The 15,411-nt window shown below is 44.3% G+C and overlaps 1 protein-coding gene across 1 annotated transcript in view; it reads left to right on the top strand.

Annotated features, from left to right (window-relative positions):
• LOC134357419 (dynein axonemal heavy chain 6-like) overlaps positions 1 to 15,411 on the top strand; it is a 495,424-nt gene that overhangs the window by 222,331 nt on the left and 257,682 nt on the right. The window contains exons 32-33 of the mRNA XM_063068992.1: positions 11,620 to 11,751; positions 15,089 to 15,261. Coding sequence (XP_062925062.1) covers positions 11,620 to 11,751; positions 15,089 to 15,261 — 305 coding nt within the window. The remainder of the gene's footprint in view (positions 1 to 11,619; positions 11,752 to 15,088; positions 15,262 to 15,411) is intronic.

The following is a 15,411-nucleotide window of genomic DNA, read 5'->3' as shown; positions in this document are numbered from 1 at the left end:
GAAGTAGTATAAACAGGACTATGTTTATTAAGAATTACCAGGGGGTCCAAGGAGCGAGAACAAAATGTCAACATGGATGTAAACTCTGAATAACAAACCGGAAAACCAGGACTAGAACTTGGGACTTGGACTTGACTGAGAACACGGATCATGACTCGGAACTCGGGTCTTGGTTGGGGACTCAGTACCTGGGTCTTGACTTGGTTCTTGACGTAGAACTCGGACTTGGCTTGGCTTGGACACGGACTAGAATGGGAACTTGGGTCGTGGCAGGGACTCGGTACCTGGGTCTTGACTTGGCTCATGACTTTGAACTCGGACTAGGCGTGACCTGGAGCTCATACTTGGCTAGACCTGGGACTCGGACTTGGCTTGACCTAGGACTGACCTGACTTGACTTGGAACTCGGACTTGACTTGACTTGGGCACGGACCCGGGACTCCTCCTTGGTGTGAGTTTCTGCTATCGAGCTTCTTGGTGTGAATTTCTGCTGTCGAGCTTCTTGGTGTGAGTTTCTGTTGAGTTTCTGATGCTGAGCTTCTTGGAGTGAGTTTCTGAGGGGATGGTCCAGTAAAGGAATAACTGAACCCCGGAGCTATTTATGTTGCAAACCAGAAACGAGAAGCAGGTGCCTCAATGGAACACAGGAAAACAGAAACAACCGGAATGCGGAATCCACGGACCAGACTGTGAACTGGAATGCAGAGTCCACGGACTGGACCATGATACAGACACCTTAAAAATCCATGTGAGCAAGGAATTTCAAACACCTGGTGTATATAACAATATTTTAATCCAATCTGATTAGAAAGTCTCATAGTCAGAGCCTATACAGTGAATAAGGAGAAAGCAGGGTGAGAAGAGGTCCAAATGAAGGGTCTCGACCTAAAGCATTGACTGTTCATTTCCCTCCATAGATGATGCCTGACCTGTTGAGTTCCTTCAGCATCCTGTATGTTCTCTTAGAGCAAGTGTAGTGAAGATAGCTGTGAGAGCTGGGGACTATTTATCCTATCCCCTGTGATGATGATAAAAATATCAGGAGAGAGTAAAGAAAAAACATCTGAAATTAGGAACAGGGTGGAAAGGTGATAACATTTCTGAGTTTTATATGAGTGCAAGAAACAAGACTACCCTCACATGGAACAAGCCTAATCATGAACATCCAATGAAACTGAAAGTGAAAAGTTCGGTGTGTGTGCCGTCACGTAGCAGGTGTGGGATGGAGATGAATTTCTAAGGGCAGTGAAATTTGAGAAGGATATTCGGCAGGAATTCTCTTTCAGAAAGATACTCCACACTTCAGTAGTTCATGCACTTGCTTCTATTGACCTCCTCCAGGGTAATTAAGACAATAATTAGAGGACATGTCGCAAACAATGCATAAAGTTCCTCTTGATTACAAGTGCTGAAGGCTTTTGTGTGCAATAAAGACAGTAATGTAGAGAAATTGATGCCGCCCAGATTCCTCTTTGAGTCTTCATGCAGAGAAGATCATGCCTATTCTGCTTCTACATGAATGAAACCTCTCTGATTTGAGGAGCAGCTCTCTGATTATTGAAAGGAGGTAGATTAGGAGGACAACTGTGATGTCTTTTCTTCAAGCAGTCTGCATGATGTCCCCTCCCAGTCACTGCAAATAGATTTCCTCCTTTCTTTAAGGTAGTCTGAATTACGGGATCTTTGAGGTCACCAATCAGTTATATGAAGATAACCATGTTATAGTGGATGACCACATGTCACAGTTTCTTAATGACAGCAGTTAGTGGTTACTAATGAACTTCAGCACTTTTCTTAAAAGATGATGTTCATACATAACTGTCCTGCAGACTTCAACCTAAAGTGTGTGGGGTTGTTCAATTCAGACTGAGAAAGACTAGAAATTTCAATTTTAAAGCTTAGGGAGAAATCATGTTCGATTTAGAGCTCCAAGTGCACATCATTAATGTTCATAAGTCAGGAATGAAAATAATCAGAATATCTAACAAAATGGTCCCCACTGTAATTAGAAATCTGGGATTGATTGGCATCTCCCGAGAGCAAGGGGTTTAGATGGTGTGGAGTTTGTAAGGTGTGTTCAGGAAGGATTCCTGACACACTATGTCCATAAGCCTAGAGGAGGAGAGGCTGTACTTCTTCTGGAATTGGGAAATGAACCTGGTCAGGCGTCAGGTTTATCAGTGGGAGGGCATTTTGGAGATAGTGATCACAATTCTCTCTCCTTTACCATAGCATTGGAGAAGGATAGGAGCAGACAAGTTAGGAAATAGTTTAATTGGAGTAAGGGAAAATATGAAGTTATCAGGCAGGAACTTAGAAGCATAAATTAGGAACAGATGTTCTCAGGGAAATGTACGGCAGAAATATGGCAAATGTTCAGGGGATATTTGAGTGGCGTTCTGCACAGGTACAATGAGACAGGGAAAGGATTTTAGGGTACAAGATCCGTGGTGTACAAAGGCTGTTGAAAATCTAGTCAAGAAGAAAAGAAAAGCTTACGAAAGGTTCAAGGAAACTAGGTAATGATAGAGATCTAGAAGATTATAAGGCTAGCAGGAAGGAGCTTAAGAATGAAATTAGGAGAGCCAGAAGGGGCCATGAGAAGGCCTTGGCGAGCAGGATTAAAGAAAACCCTAAGGCATTCTACAAGTATGTGAAGAACAAGAAGGAAGACATGAGAGAATAGGGTCAATCAAGTCTGACAGTGTGTATGGAACTGGAGAAGATAGCAGAGGTACTTAATGAATACTTTACTTCAGTATTCACTATGGAAAAGGATTTTGGTGATTGTAGGGATGACGCAGCAGATTGAAAAGCTTAAAAATATTAAGAAAGTGGATGTGCATGAGCCTTTGGAAAGCTTCAAGTCGGATAAGTCTCCGGGACCAGACGAGATGTACCCTAGGCTACTGTGGGAGGCGAGGGAGGAGATTGCTGAGCCTCTGGCAATGATCTTCACATCATCAATGGAGGCAGAAGAGGTTCCGGAGGATTGAAGGGTTGCAGATATTGTTCCCTTATTCAAGAAATGGAGTAGAGATAGCCCAGGAAATTACAGACGAGTGAGACTTACTTCAGTGGTTGGTAAATTGATGGAAAAGATCTTGAGAGGCAGGATTTATGAACAATTGGAGAGGCATAATATGATTAGGAATAGTCAGCATGGCTTTGTCAAAGGCAGGTTGTGCCATATGAGCCTGATTTTTATTTTTTGAGGATGTGACTAAACACGTTGATGAAGGTGGAGCAGTAGATGTAGTGTATATGGATTTCAGCAAGGCATTTGATAAGGTACCCCATGCAAGTCTTATTGAGAAAGTAAGAGGGCATGGGATCCATGGGGACCTTGCTTATTGGATCCAGAATTGGCATGCCCACAGAAGGCAAAGAGTGGTTGTAGACAGGTCATATTCTGCATGAAGGTCGGTGACTAGTGGTGTGCCTCAGGGATCTGTTCTGGGACCCCTTCTCTTTGTGATATTTATAAATGACTTGGATGAGGAAGTGCAGGGATGAGTTAGTAAATTTGCTGATTTTAGATTATGAGAACACTCAGTCCTCATTTATTGTCATTTAGAAATGCTTACATGCATTAAGAAATGATACAATGTTCCTCCAGAGTGATATCACAGATAAACAGGACAAACTAAAGACTAACACTGACAGAACCACATAATTATAACATATAGTTACAGCAGTGCAAAGCAATACCATAATTTGATAAAGAACAGACCGTGGGCACAGTAAAAAAATAAAAGTCTCAAGTCCCGATCGACTCCCAAGTCCCCGATAGCAGGCGGCAAAAGGGAGAAATTCCCTGCCATAAACCTCCAGGCACCATCAACTGCCGATGCATTGGAAGCACCCGACCACAGCCGACACTGAATTCGTCCATCCGAAAACTTCGAGCCTCCAACCAGCCCCTCCGATACAGCCTCCCGAGCGCCATCCTCTGCCAAGTGCCTTCGACCTTGCCCTGGCCGCCGAAACAAGCAAAGCCGAGGACGCGGGGCCTTCTGCTTCAGAGATTCCGGTCCACACAGTAGCAGCAGCAGCGAAGTGGGCATTTCAGAAGTTTCTCCAGATGTTCTTCCGTACTCTCACGTCTGTCTCCATCAATTCAGAATTGTGCATGGTCCCCTACTTGACAGATTATAGAAATCATTCACCAGAGAGGCTGCGCGCACTGCGTCGCGCCGCCATCTTCTCCATAACACAAAGGTTGGAGGTGTTGTGGATAGTGTGGAGGGCTGTCAGAGGTTACAGTGGGACATTGATAGGATGCAAAACTGGGCTGAGAAGTGGCAGATGGAGTTCAACCCAGGTAAGTGTGAGGTGGTTCATTTTGGTAGGTCAAATATGATAGCAGAATTTAGTATTAATGGTAAGACTCAGCAGTGTGGAGGATCAGAGGGATCTTGGGGTCAGAGTCCATAAAACACTCAAAGCTGCTGCGCAGGTTGACTCTGTGGTTAAGAAAGCATACAGTGCATTGGCCTTCATCAATCGTGGGATTGAGTTTAGGAACCGAGAGGTAATGGTGCAGCTATATAGGACCCTGGTCAGACCCCACTTGGAGCACTGTGCTCAGTTCTGCTCGCCTCACTATAGGAAGGATGTGGAAGCCATAGAAAGGGTGCAGAGGAGATTTACAAGGATGTTGCCTGGATTGGGGGGCATGCCTTATGAGAATAGATTGAGTGAACTTAGCCTTTTTTCCTTGGAGCAGTGGAGGATGAGAGGTAACCTGATAGAGATATATAAGATGAGAGGCATTGATCGTGTGGATAGTCAGAGGCTTTTTCCCAGGGCTGGAATGGCTAGCACGAGAGGGCACAGTTTTAGGGTGCTTGGAAGTAGGTACAGAGGAGATGCAAGGGGTAAGTAGTGGAGGGATCGGTTAGTAAATTTGCTGATGACACAAAGGTTGGAGGTGTTGTGGATAGTGTGGAGGGCTGTCAGAGGTTACAGTGGGACATTGATAGGATGCAAAACTGGACTGAGAAGTGGCAGATGGAGTTCAACCCAGGTAAGTGTGAGGTGGTTCATTTCAGTAGGTCAAATATGATGGCAGAATGTAGTATTAATGGTAAGACTCTTGGCAGTGTGGAGGATCAGAGAGATTTTGGAGTTGGAGTCCGAGTCTGTAGGACACTCAAAGCTGCTGCGCAGGTTGACTGTATGGTTAAGAAGGCATACGGTGCATTGGCCTCCATCAATCCGTGGGATTGAGGTTAAGAGCCGAGAGGTAACGTTACAGCTTTATAGGACCCTGCTCAGACCCCACTTGGAGTACTGCGCTCAGTTCTGGTCACCTCACTACAGGAAGGATGTGGAAACTATAGAAAGGGTGCAAAAGAGATTTACAGGGATGTTGCCTGGATTGGGGAGCATGCATTATGAGAATAGGTTGAGTGAACTCAGCCTTTTCTCCTTGGAGCAACGGAGGATGAGAGGTGACCTGATAGAGGTGAATAAGATGATGAGAGGCATTGATCGTGTGGACAGTCAGAGGCTTTTTCCCAGGGCTGAAATGGCTAACACAAGAGGGCACAGTTTTAAGGTGCTTGGAAGCAGGTACAGAGGAGATGTCAAGGGTAAGTTTTTTACACAGAGTGGTGAGTGTGTGGAATAGGCTGCCAGCGATGGTGGTGGAGGCAGATATGATAGGGTCTTTTAAGAGACTCCTGGATAGGTACATGGAGCTTAGAAAAACAGAGGGCTATGGGTAACCCTAGGTAATTTCTAAAGTAAGTACATGTTTGGCACAGCATTGTGGACCGAAGGGCCTGTATTGTGCTGTCGGTTTTCTATGTTTACTGTTCTATATAATGAGAAGAAAGTTTTACTGCAGTTATCCTCAACTCTGGTTAGATTACATCTGGAGCACTTTGGGCACTATACTTCATTGATGATATACTGGGTTTGGATGGAATATAGTGCTGATTCCATAGCAGGAAACACTTCTTGCAAATGCTGGCATGAAGTTGACACTCTTTTTCACCAAAAGTAAAACATGTTAGTGTAGGTTTTTGCAAATAAAACAAAGTAAGGTGTTTTATGTTATGAAACCTGTAACACATTTTATTGAACTCCCAAACCTAAAATCAGAAGTATGCTACAAATCCTTACGTAACAACATCATCACATCAGACCAGCCTCTTAAAACGAAACCCCAACTCAATGTCGGTGGTTGTGAATTATGTACCTTTCTCCCAATTTCATTACCCTACACAGTTCCCACCAGAATTCACTAAAACCAGCATTGTGAACTTGTCTGGACCTCAGACGAGCCGCCTGGCTCAGGTCCTGTGTTCCATGGGTGGAAGAACCACAGGTGCATTTGGCTCATCTGGAGGTGCGTTGACATGCTCATGGTCATGTTGTGACACCAGGGGTATGGCAGTGGAATACTCCAAATCTTGGTGGGCCGGTTTAAGGCAATCTACCGAAATATGTTCAGGCTTACCCATTTATCTATGATAAAAAGACTTTTCTTCCCTTTCCAAAATGCGGAAAGGGTCATTGTAAATGGACATAAAGGGATGTTGCTGTGCGTCATAGTGGATGAAAACAAACGAGGCGGAATGTAGGTAACAGAAACCCAGGAGTGCTGTACGGCATGATGGGAGGTAGGAATAGGTGAAAAGGAATTGAGTTTACTGGGGAGGGTGAAACACTGTTGAGAGACCGACCAGGCGGTGTGGCATCAGGAATGAAATCACCTGGCACTCGTAATGGCTGCCTATATAGCAACTCAGCCGCGGATGACTGCAGGTCCTCTTTTGGAGCAGTTCTGAGCCCCAGCAGGAACCATGGGAGATGATCATGCTAACACTTATCAGTAAGGAAAGCCCTCAGAGCAGCTTTTAAGGAGCAGTGAATAAGTTCAGCAGCTCACGGAATGAAGCGGTGAAAAAAATTTACCATACCTAAAAACTCCTGTAGGCTTTTTTGTAATGTGTGTTGGTAGGAAATCCATAATAGCGGCTACTTTTGATGGGATGGGTTTTGCACCTTTTGTGGAGATGTGGTGGCTGAGAAAGTCAATGGTTGATGCCCCAAACTGCCATTTAGCAGGGTTAATAATCAACCCATGTTGGTTTAAGTGCTCAAAAAGTGTGCGGAGATGAGATACATATTTGGATTTGGAAGCACTGGCAACAAGCATGTCATCCTGGTAATACAGAGTCCATCACCGTTGTAAAGTCTGTGCTGCATCTTTCACTTCAAACAGCATGTGCAGAAACTCAAAAAGGCCAAATGGGATTATTAGAGTTGTGTTGAGAATGTCCTCCAAGCACACAAGCACCTGCTGGTACACTCTAACTAGATCAAGTTTGGAACTAATTAACTTTCCAGCTAAACATGCTGTGAAAAGTCTTGGATGTCCAAGACTGGGTAACGATCGAGGATGGTGGCCTTGTTAAGGCATTAGTATTCACCACATGTCTGTAAAAGGTGAGTTTTCAGTGATCGGTATTTTTTGTGTTCAGGTGGGTGTTCAAGCAGACTTACCATTCTCGCAGCTGTGGAATTGCTGAGTGATGCTACTACGTAGTAAAATTTGGTGTTGTCGGCAGTGATTTTTCGCAGAGCAAATTGGGCCTTAGTTTGTACAAAACAGGCGACGCCATTTTGCTCCGAAAACTCCAGCAGCTTCAAATGACTGCATTGGCTGACGTGTTCAATAACTCTGGAATCATCCTGTCATGTCGGGTTCACCAATGTAGGTTTTCACAAATAAAATGAAGTGAAGCATTTTATGTTTAATGAAACCCATAACCAAAAGAGCTAAAAATCCTTATGTAACAACATCATAATATCAGACCAGCCTCTTAAAGTGAAATCCCAATTCAGTGTCGGTGGTTGTGAATTATGTACATTTCTCTCAATTATGTTACCCTACACAAGCATTATTCATAATTTTAAACCTTAGAACAGCAAAAAAACTTGATACTGTAAATCTGAAATAAAAAATCAGTAAACATCAATAACACTCAGCAGGCCAGGCAGCATCTGCAGAGAGAACAGAGTTAATGTTTCAGTTCAGAGATGAAGGGGCAGAATGCTTCTAGCATTTCTACTTTTACTTCAAATCTGAGATTAGTAGATTTTGGATAACCAAGGATGTGAAAAGATACAAAGGTAAGATAGGAGAATGAAGTGGGTTATGTGGGTCCTTATAAAGCTATTGAACAGTCATCTCGTGCGAGAAATGAACTCTTGACCTCACAATCTATATTGTTATGACCTTGCACCTCATTGTCTGTTTGCACTGTAATTGTAACAGTTATTGCTTCCTTCATACTACCTCAATGCACTGATGTGATGAAATGATCTGTATGCAAAATAAGGTTTTTCACAATAATAAACCAATACACCTCAAAGAGTAGGAAAACAGACTAGAAGAGCTGAATAGCCAGTTCCTTTCCCTATGTCCCTGAATATCTTTTTCAACAACCTGTTAGTCACTTTTTGTACAACCACAAGATTAGAGGAACAGCACCTCATATTCTGCCTTTGATGGCACAAACATCGATTTCTATGACTTCTGGCAATCATCCCCCTTTCTTCTTCCTTTTGTTTTCTCTTTTCTCACCAGCCCCATCAACCCTTCTCTTTCCCCTACCCGGCTCTCTCAATCTGACCATCACCCACTCATTCCTGTTTACGACCGTTTTTTCCCTTTATTCCATGTTGCACTGCCTTCTCCTATTACAAACGTACATTCCATTTTCCTCATCCCTTTCTTACTTCCACCTATCACTTCCAAGCTTCTTACATCATTTCCATTCTCCACTCCCTCCCCTGCATGTTGGCATCCATTTCCCCCACCTTTTTCTACTATCTCTTTCTTTCTTGACCCAAAATATCAATTGTCCATTTCCTCCATAGATGCTGGCTAAATCACTGAGTTCCTCCGGTATTTTGTGTGTGTTACTCATGATTTTCAGCATTTGCAGTTTTTCTTGTATCTTGAATTGTTATATAAATATACATCCAATATTTATCTTTATATTTATATTTATATAAATATACATCCCGCTCTGGTTTTCTGCCTGCTCTGGATCTCTTTATCGCTAACTGCCGACAGGACATCAACCGTCTCGACTTCACCGCACCTTGTCCCCATTCCAACCTCACTCCTTCAGAACGCTCTGCTCTCCACTCCCTCCGCACTAATCCTAACCTTATTATTAAACCCGCCGGTAAGGGGGGTGCTGTTGTAGTCTGGCGTACTGACCTCTACCTTGCCAAGGCACAGCGACAACTCGCGGATACCTCCTCTTATTTACCCCTCGATCGTGACCCCACTAAGGAGCACCAGGCCATTGTCTCCCACACCATCACCGACTTTATCCGCTCAGGGGATCTCCCATCCACTGCTACCAACCTTATAGTTCCCACACCTCGCACTTCCCGTTTCTACCTCCTACCCAAGATCCACAGACCTGCCTGTCCTGGCCGACCTATTGTCTCAGCTTGCTCCTGCCCCACCGAACTCGTTTCTGCATACCTCGACACGGTTTTATCCCCCCTTGTTCAATCCCTTCCTACCTATGTTCATGACGCTTCTCACGCTCTTAAACTTTTCGATGATTTTAAGTTCCCTGGCCCCCACCACTTTATTTTCACCATGGATGTCCAGTCCCTATATACTTCTATCCCCTATCAGGAAGGTCTCAAAGCTCTATGCTTCTTTTTGGATTCCAGACCTAATCAGTTCCCCTCTACCACCACTCTGCTCCGTCTAGCGGAATTAGTCCTTACTCTTAATAATTTCTCCTTTGGCTCCTCCCATTTCCTCCAAACTAAAGGTGTGGCTATGGGCACCCATATGGGTCCTAGCTATGCCTGCCTTTTTGTTGGCTTTGTGGAACAATCTATGTTCCGTGCCTATTCTGCTATCTGTCCCCCACTTTTCCTTCGCTACATCGACGACTGCATTGGCGCTGCTTCCTGCACGCATGCAGAGCTCGTTGACTTTATTAACTTTGCCTCCAACTTTCACCCTGCCCTCAAGTTTACCTGGTCCATTTCCGACACCTCCCTCCCCTTTCTAGATCTTTCTGTCTCTGTCTCTGGAGACAGCTTATCCACTGATGTCTACTATAAGCCTACTGACTCTCACAGCTATCTGGACTATTTCTCTTCTCACCCTGTCTCTTGCAAAAACGCCATCCCCTTCTCGCAATTCCTCCGTCTCCGCCGCATCTGCTCTCAGGATGAGGCTTTTCATTCTAGGACGAGGGAGATGTCTTCCTTTTTTAAAGAAAGGGACTTCCCTTCCTCCACTATCAACTCTGCTCTTAAACACATCTCCCCCATTTCACGTACATCTGCTCTCACTCCATCCTCCCGCCACCCCACTAGGAATAGGGTTCCCCTGGTCCTCACCTACCACCCCACCAGCCTCCGGGTCCAACATATTATTCTCCGTAACTTCTGCCACCTCCAACGGGATCCCACCACTAAGCACATCTTTCCCTCCCCCCCCCTGCATTCCGCAGGGATCGCTCCCTACGCTCCTTGTCCATTCGTCCCCCCCATCCCTCCCCACTGATCTCCCGCCTGGCATTTATCCGTGTAAGCGGAACAAGTGCTACACATGCCCTTACACTTCCTCCCTTACCACCATTCAGGGCCCCAAACAGTCCTTCCAGGTGAGGCAACACTTCACCTGTGAGTAGGCTGGGTGATATACTGCGTCCAGTGCTCCCGATGTGGCCTTTTATATATTAGCGAGACCCGACGCAGACTGGGAGACCGCTTTGCTGAACACCTACGCTCTGTCCGCCAGAGAAAGCAGGATCTCCCAGTGGCCACACATTTTAATTCCACATCCTATGCCCATTCTGACATGTCTATCCACGGCCTCCTCTACTGTAAAGATGAAGCCACACTCAGGTTGGAAGAACAACACCTTATATTCCGTCTGGGTAGCCTCCAACCTGATGGCATGAACATCGACTTCTATAACTTCCGCGAATGCCCCACCTCCCCCTCGTACCCCATCTGTTTCTTATTTTTATACACACATTCTTTCTCTCACTCTCCTTTTTCTCCCTCTGTCCCTCTAAATATACCTCTTGCCCATCCTCTGGGTCCCCACCTCCCTTGTCTTTCTTCCCGGACCTCCTGTCCCATGATCCTCTCGTATCCCTTTTGCCAATCACCTGTCCAGCTCTTGGCTCCATCCCTCCCCCTCCTGTCTTCTCCTATCATTTTGGATCTCCCCCTCCCCCTCCCACTTTCAAATCCCTTACTCACTCTTCCTTCAGTTAGTCCTGATGAAGGGTCTCGGCCTGAAACGTCGACTGCACCTCTTCCTAGAGATACTGCCTGGCCTGCTGCGTTCACCTGCAACTTTGATGTGTGTTGCATCCAATATTATAATGTGAATACATTTTGTACAATGTTTACTTGTGTTAAAGATGTATGCAACAAGGTATTTAATAATCATTTAAATTTATTTCTGATAGCTATTGAAACTAATTCTAGCTGCTTCCTCAAGAGTTCTGCTTCCCTCTGCTCTTGGTCTGGTTTCGATCCAAGGGAGAGTACTCAGCACCACGTAACATTGTCCCTACTGTTTTCTCTTTCCTCTGTCCACAGGTACGTCATGGCGTGATGCTGGTGGGCCCCACCTGTGGCGGTAAGACGGTAGCTAGGATGATTCTGCAGAAGGCCCTGGTCATCCTGCCAGGACTTGTTCCAGAGGCCATGGCTGAGGCCAAATCACCCTCGGTTAGTGAATTTTTTATTCATTACAAACATACTATGAAGGGCTGCTCAGACTAAACCAATATCATTATTGACTCTAATATCATGACAATAAAAAGGCTTTGAACTTTAAAAAGCATAGAATAATAGAAAGATATAACTCAGAAATGGCCCTTCAGCCCACTAAGTCCATATTGACCATCACCACCAACTTGCATTAATTCTAACTTAATCCTGTTTTAATCTTCCCACATTCCCAACAACAATTTCTAACTCCCCCACTCCCCTTCAACCAAGATTCTACCACTCACCTACACTAAGGCAATTTACCATAGCCAATTAATCTATTGGCCATCAAATCTTTGGGATGTGCAAGGAAACCAGAATATCTGGAAGAAGTTCGGGGGTCACAGGGAGGAAACACTGGGCTGATAAACTACACACAGACAACACTCAAAGTCAGGTTTGTCCCCGGGTTTCTGGAGCTGTGATGCAAGGGCTTGAATAAGATCCCGAGGAGGTGAGATGTTGTACCTGCTGTATGAAATTAGTTCACATCATCTTCCTACTGTAGTGGTTGGGGCTCATGCCACTCAAATGTTCCCTTTGCAGTCCAGATCCAGACCAGGATTGGCAATGACTGGACACTCCCACTTATTCCCAGTGGAGACTCGTTAAGGTGGGATGACGCAATCCTGAACTCATTTATGTAGAAATCCCCAGAGAAATTGAGAAGATGATGTTGCTTGAGTGCTGGTCTACTCCTGACCTGGTGATCACGGAAGTGTGATAACCTTCAACAGTTCACTCCACGACGCAGGCAGCAATGAACATTACTGGTATTCTGTAACAATATGTTAACTCTCATCACTGATTTGTTTACTTCCAAGCTGCTCATCATTGAGGGGCAACTGAGCCTCAGTCAATTCAACACAAACTCTTTCAAAGTGGGAGAGGCAGTACTGAGGGAACGTCACACTGAGGGAGGGCAGTAATGAGGGAGTGTCATACTGTGAGAGTGGCAGTACTGATTAAACTCTAATTGGAGAGAAAAATTCAAAACTCTGAGGTGCAAAAGGACTTGAGAGTCCTCATGCAGGATTCTCTAAAAGTTTAATTTGCAGGTTGAATCAGTGGTGAGGAAGACAATTGCAAAGTTAGCAATACAAATGCAAAGCAAGGATGTCATGTTGAGGCTTTATAAAGCACTAGTGAGGCCTTACTTGAGTATTATCAGCAGTTTTGGGCCCTTATTTAAGAAAGAATGGAGAGGGTTCAAAGGATGTTCACAAAAATTATTCTGAATGAAAAGCTTATCATATGAGGATTATTGGATTTTTCTGGGCTTGTACTCACTAGAATTCAGAAGAATAAGGGAGAATCTCATTGAAATCCATCAAATGTTGAAAAGCTTCGATAGAGTGGATGTGGAGAAGATGTTTCCTATGGTGGCGTGTCTAAGACCAGAGGACACAGCCTCAGAAGGATGTCCATTTAAAATGGAGATGAAGAGGGATTTCTTCAGCCAGAGAGTGGTGAATCTCTGGAATTCATTGCCACAGGTGGCTGTGGAGGCCAAGACATTGGATATATTAAAGGCAGAGGTTGATAGGTTTTTGATTAGTCAGGACATGAAGGGATATAGGGAGAAGGCAGGAGACTGGGGCTGAGAGGGAAATGGATCAGTCATGATGAAATGGTGGAGCAGATTTCATGGGCCAAATGGCCTAATTCTGACCCTATATCTTATGGTCTTAATGCACATTGTTGGATGGGCAGTACTGAGGGAGGGTTGCACTGTGCAAGGAGCAACGCTGAAGGATGTTGCACTACAAAAGAGCAACACTGAGAGTGTGGTGCAGTGCTGTGCAATCAGTATTGTAGGAGTGGGTCACTGGCAGAGGGCTTTTATTGGGTTAGTTTTGCATGGTTTGAAGGCTCACACTTAAGGAGAACTGCATTGCCAGTGAAGCAGTGAAAATAGGGGATTTACAGCTCTGAACAAGTTTTGTTTTAGCGGAGGTACTGAGTGAGTGTTGCATACTTTTTCTTGCCCATGTGAGTTTCCTTATTTTAGGTTCTGGGAGTCAGGTTTTTAATTCCTGGAAACCTTGGAGCAATTCCTAATCAATTAGCAACCAAAGATCCAAACCATCCTGAACATTTAATCCATCCATTGTTGCTGCATCATAAAGTGTCAACATGATGTACTGTAACAGCTCGTCAAGGCATTTTGATAGTACTTTCCAAACAAACTATCTCTGGCACCTAAAGCAAGAAAATGCTAAGAAACACCATCACCAAGTGTTCCTATATGTCACAGACCACATTGGTTTAGAAATATAATACCCACCTCCATTTTCAATTATCTAAATCCTGAATACTCTACCCAGCAACACTTGGTCTACCTTTCCTATGTCGACTTCTGATAGGCCACACTTGGAATACTGAACTTCTGATAGGCCACACTTGGAATATTGAACTTCTGATAGGTCACACTTGGAATATTGAACTTCTGATAGGCCACACTTGGAATATTGAACTTTTGATAGGCCACACTTGGAAAATTGAACTTCTGATAGGCCACACTTGGAATATCGAACTTCTGATAGGCCACTCTTGGAATATTGAACTTCCATAGGCCACACTTGGAATATTGAACTTTTGATAGACCACACTTGGAATATTGAACTTCTGAAAGGCCACATTTGAAATATAGGAAGGATGTGAAGGCTTTGGAGAGGGTTCAGAAGATGGTTATCAGGATGCTACCTGGATTAGAAGGTACTAGTTATAAGGAGAGATTGAACAAATTTGGGTTGTTTTCTCTGGAGTCTTGGAAGCTGAGAGAAAATCTGATAGAAGTTTATAAAATTGTGAGAGGCATAAATAGAGTCTGTCTGGTTATAGGCTGGTCAGTGCTTTTCCCAGGGTAGAAATATTGAATAATAGAGGGATTAATTTTAAGGTGAATGAAAAGTTCAAAGGGCATCTGCAGGGCAAGTTTTTACACAGAGTGTGGTGGTTGCCTGGAACATGCTGCTAGGGAAAGGTGTGGAAGCAGATATCACAGTGCATTAAAAAAGCTCTTACTTAGACACATAAATATGCCTGGAATGGAGACCCATGGATCATATGCAGGAAGAAAGGATTAGATTGATTTGGCTACATGCTCAGCATTGACACAGTGGGTCAAAAGGCCAGTTCCGGTGCTGAACTCTTCTGTGTTACATATTCTAAAATCCCACATATGAATGGCAAAAAAGAATCTCACCTGGAAAACTTCACTCTAAATCCCAGAGATGAAGGACAATTTCAAACCTCTCAAACTGGTTCCAAGATTTTTCTGTATCCTCCACAGAGTTCCATTGGTAAGAAAGGCAAGGTGGAGACCTTCACTGTGAATCCCAAGTCCATCAGCCTTCGAGAGCTCTATGGGTATCTGAACCCAAGTACAATGACCTGGACTGATGGTCTATTGGCACAAGCAATGCGAAAGTTTGCCAAAGACCTTCACAAAGATCATGGCCATGAGCCTGAGACGAAGCTGACTTCTCCTTCATTCAGCAATGTAGAGAGGAGTTGGACTGAGCTCCAAGATCACAAGAGTCAGGAAAGAGAAGGTAGGTGCATCTGAGCAAAGAGGTTGCTAAAGTGTAATTAGTCCACATCTACTGCCCCTCC

Source organism: Mobula hypostoma, chromosome 2 (assembly GCF_963921235.1).
Source record: "Mobula hypostoma chromosome 2, sMobHyp1.1, whole genome shotgun sequence".
Taxonomy (NCBI): domain Eukaryota; kingdom Metazoa; phylum Chordata; class Chondrichthyes; order Myliobatiformes; family Myliobatidae; genus Mobula; species Mobula hypostoma.
The sequence above is the reverse complement of the archived record's forward strand: the minus strand, read 5'-3'. Positions and strand labels throughout refer to the sequence as shown.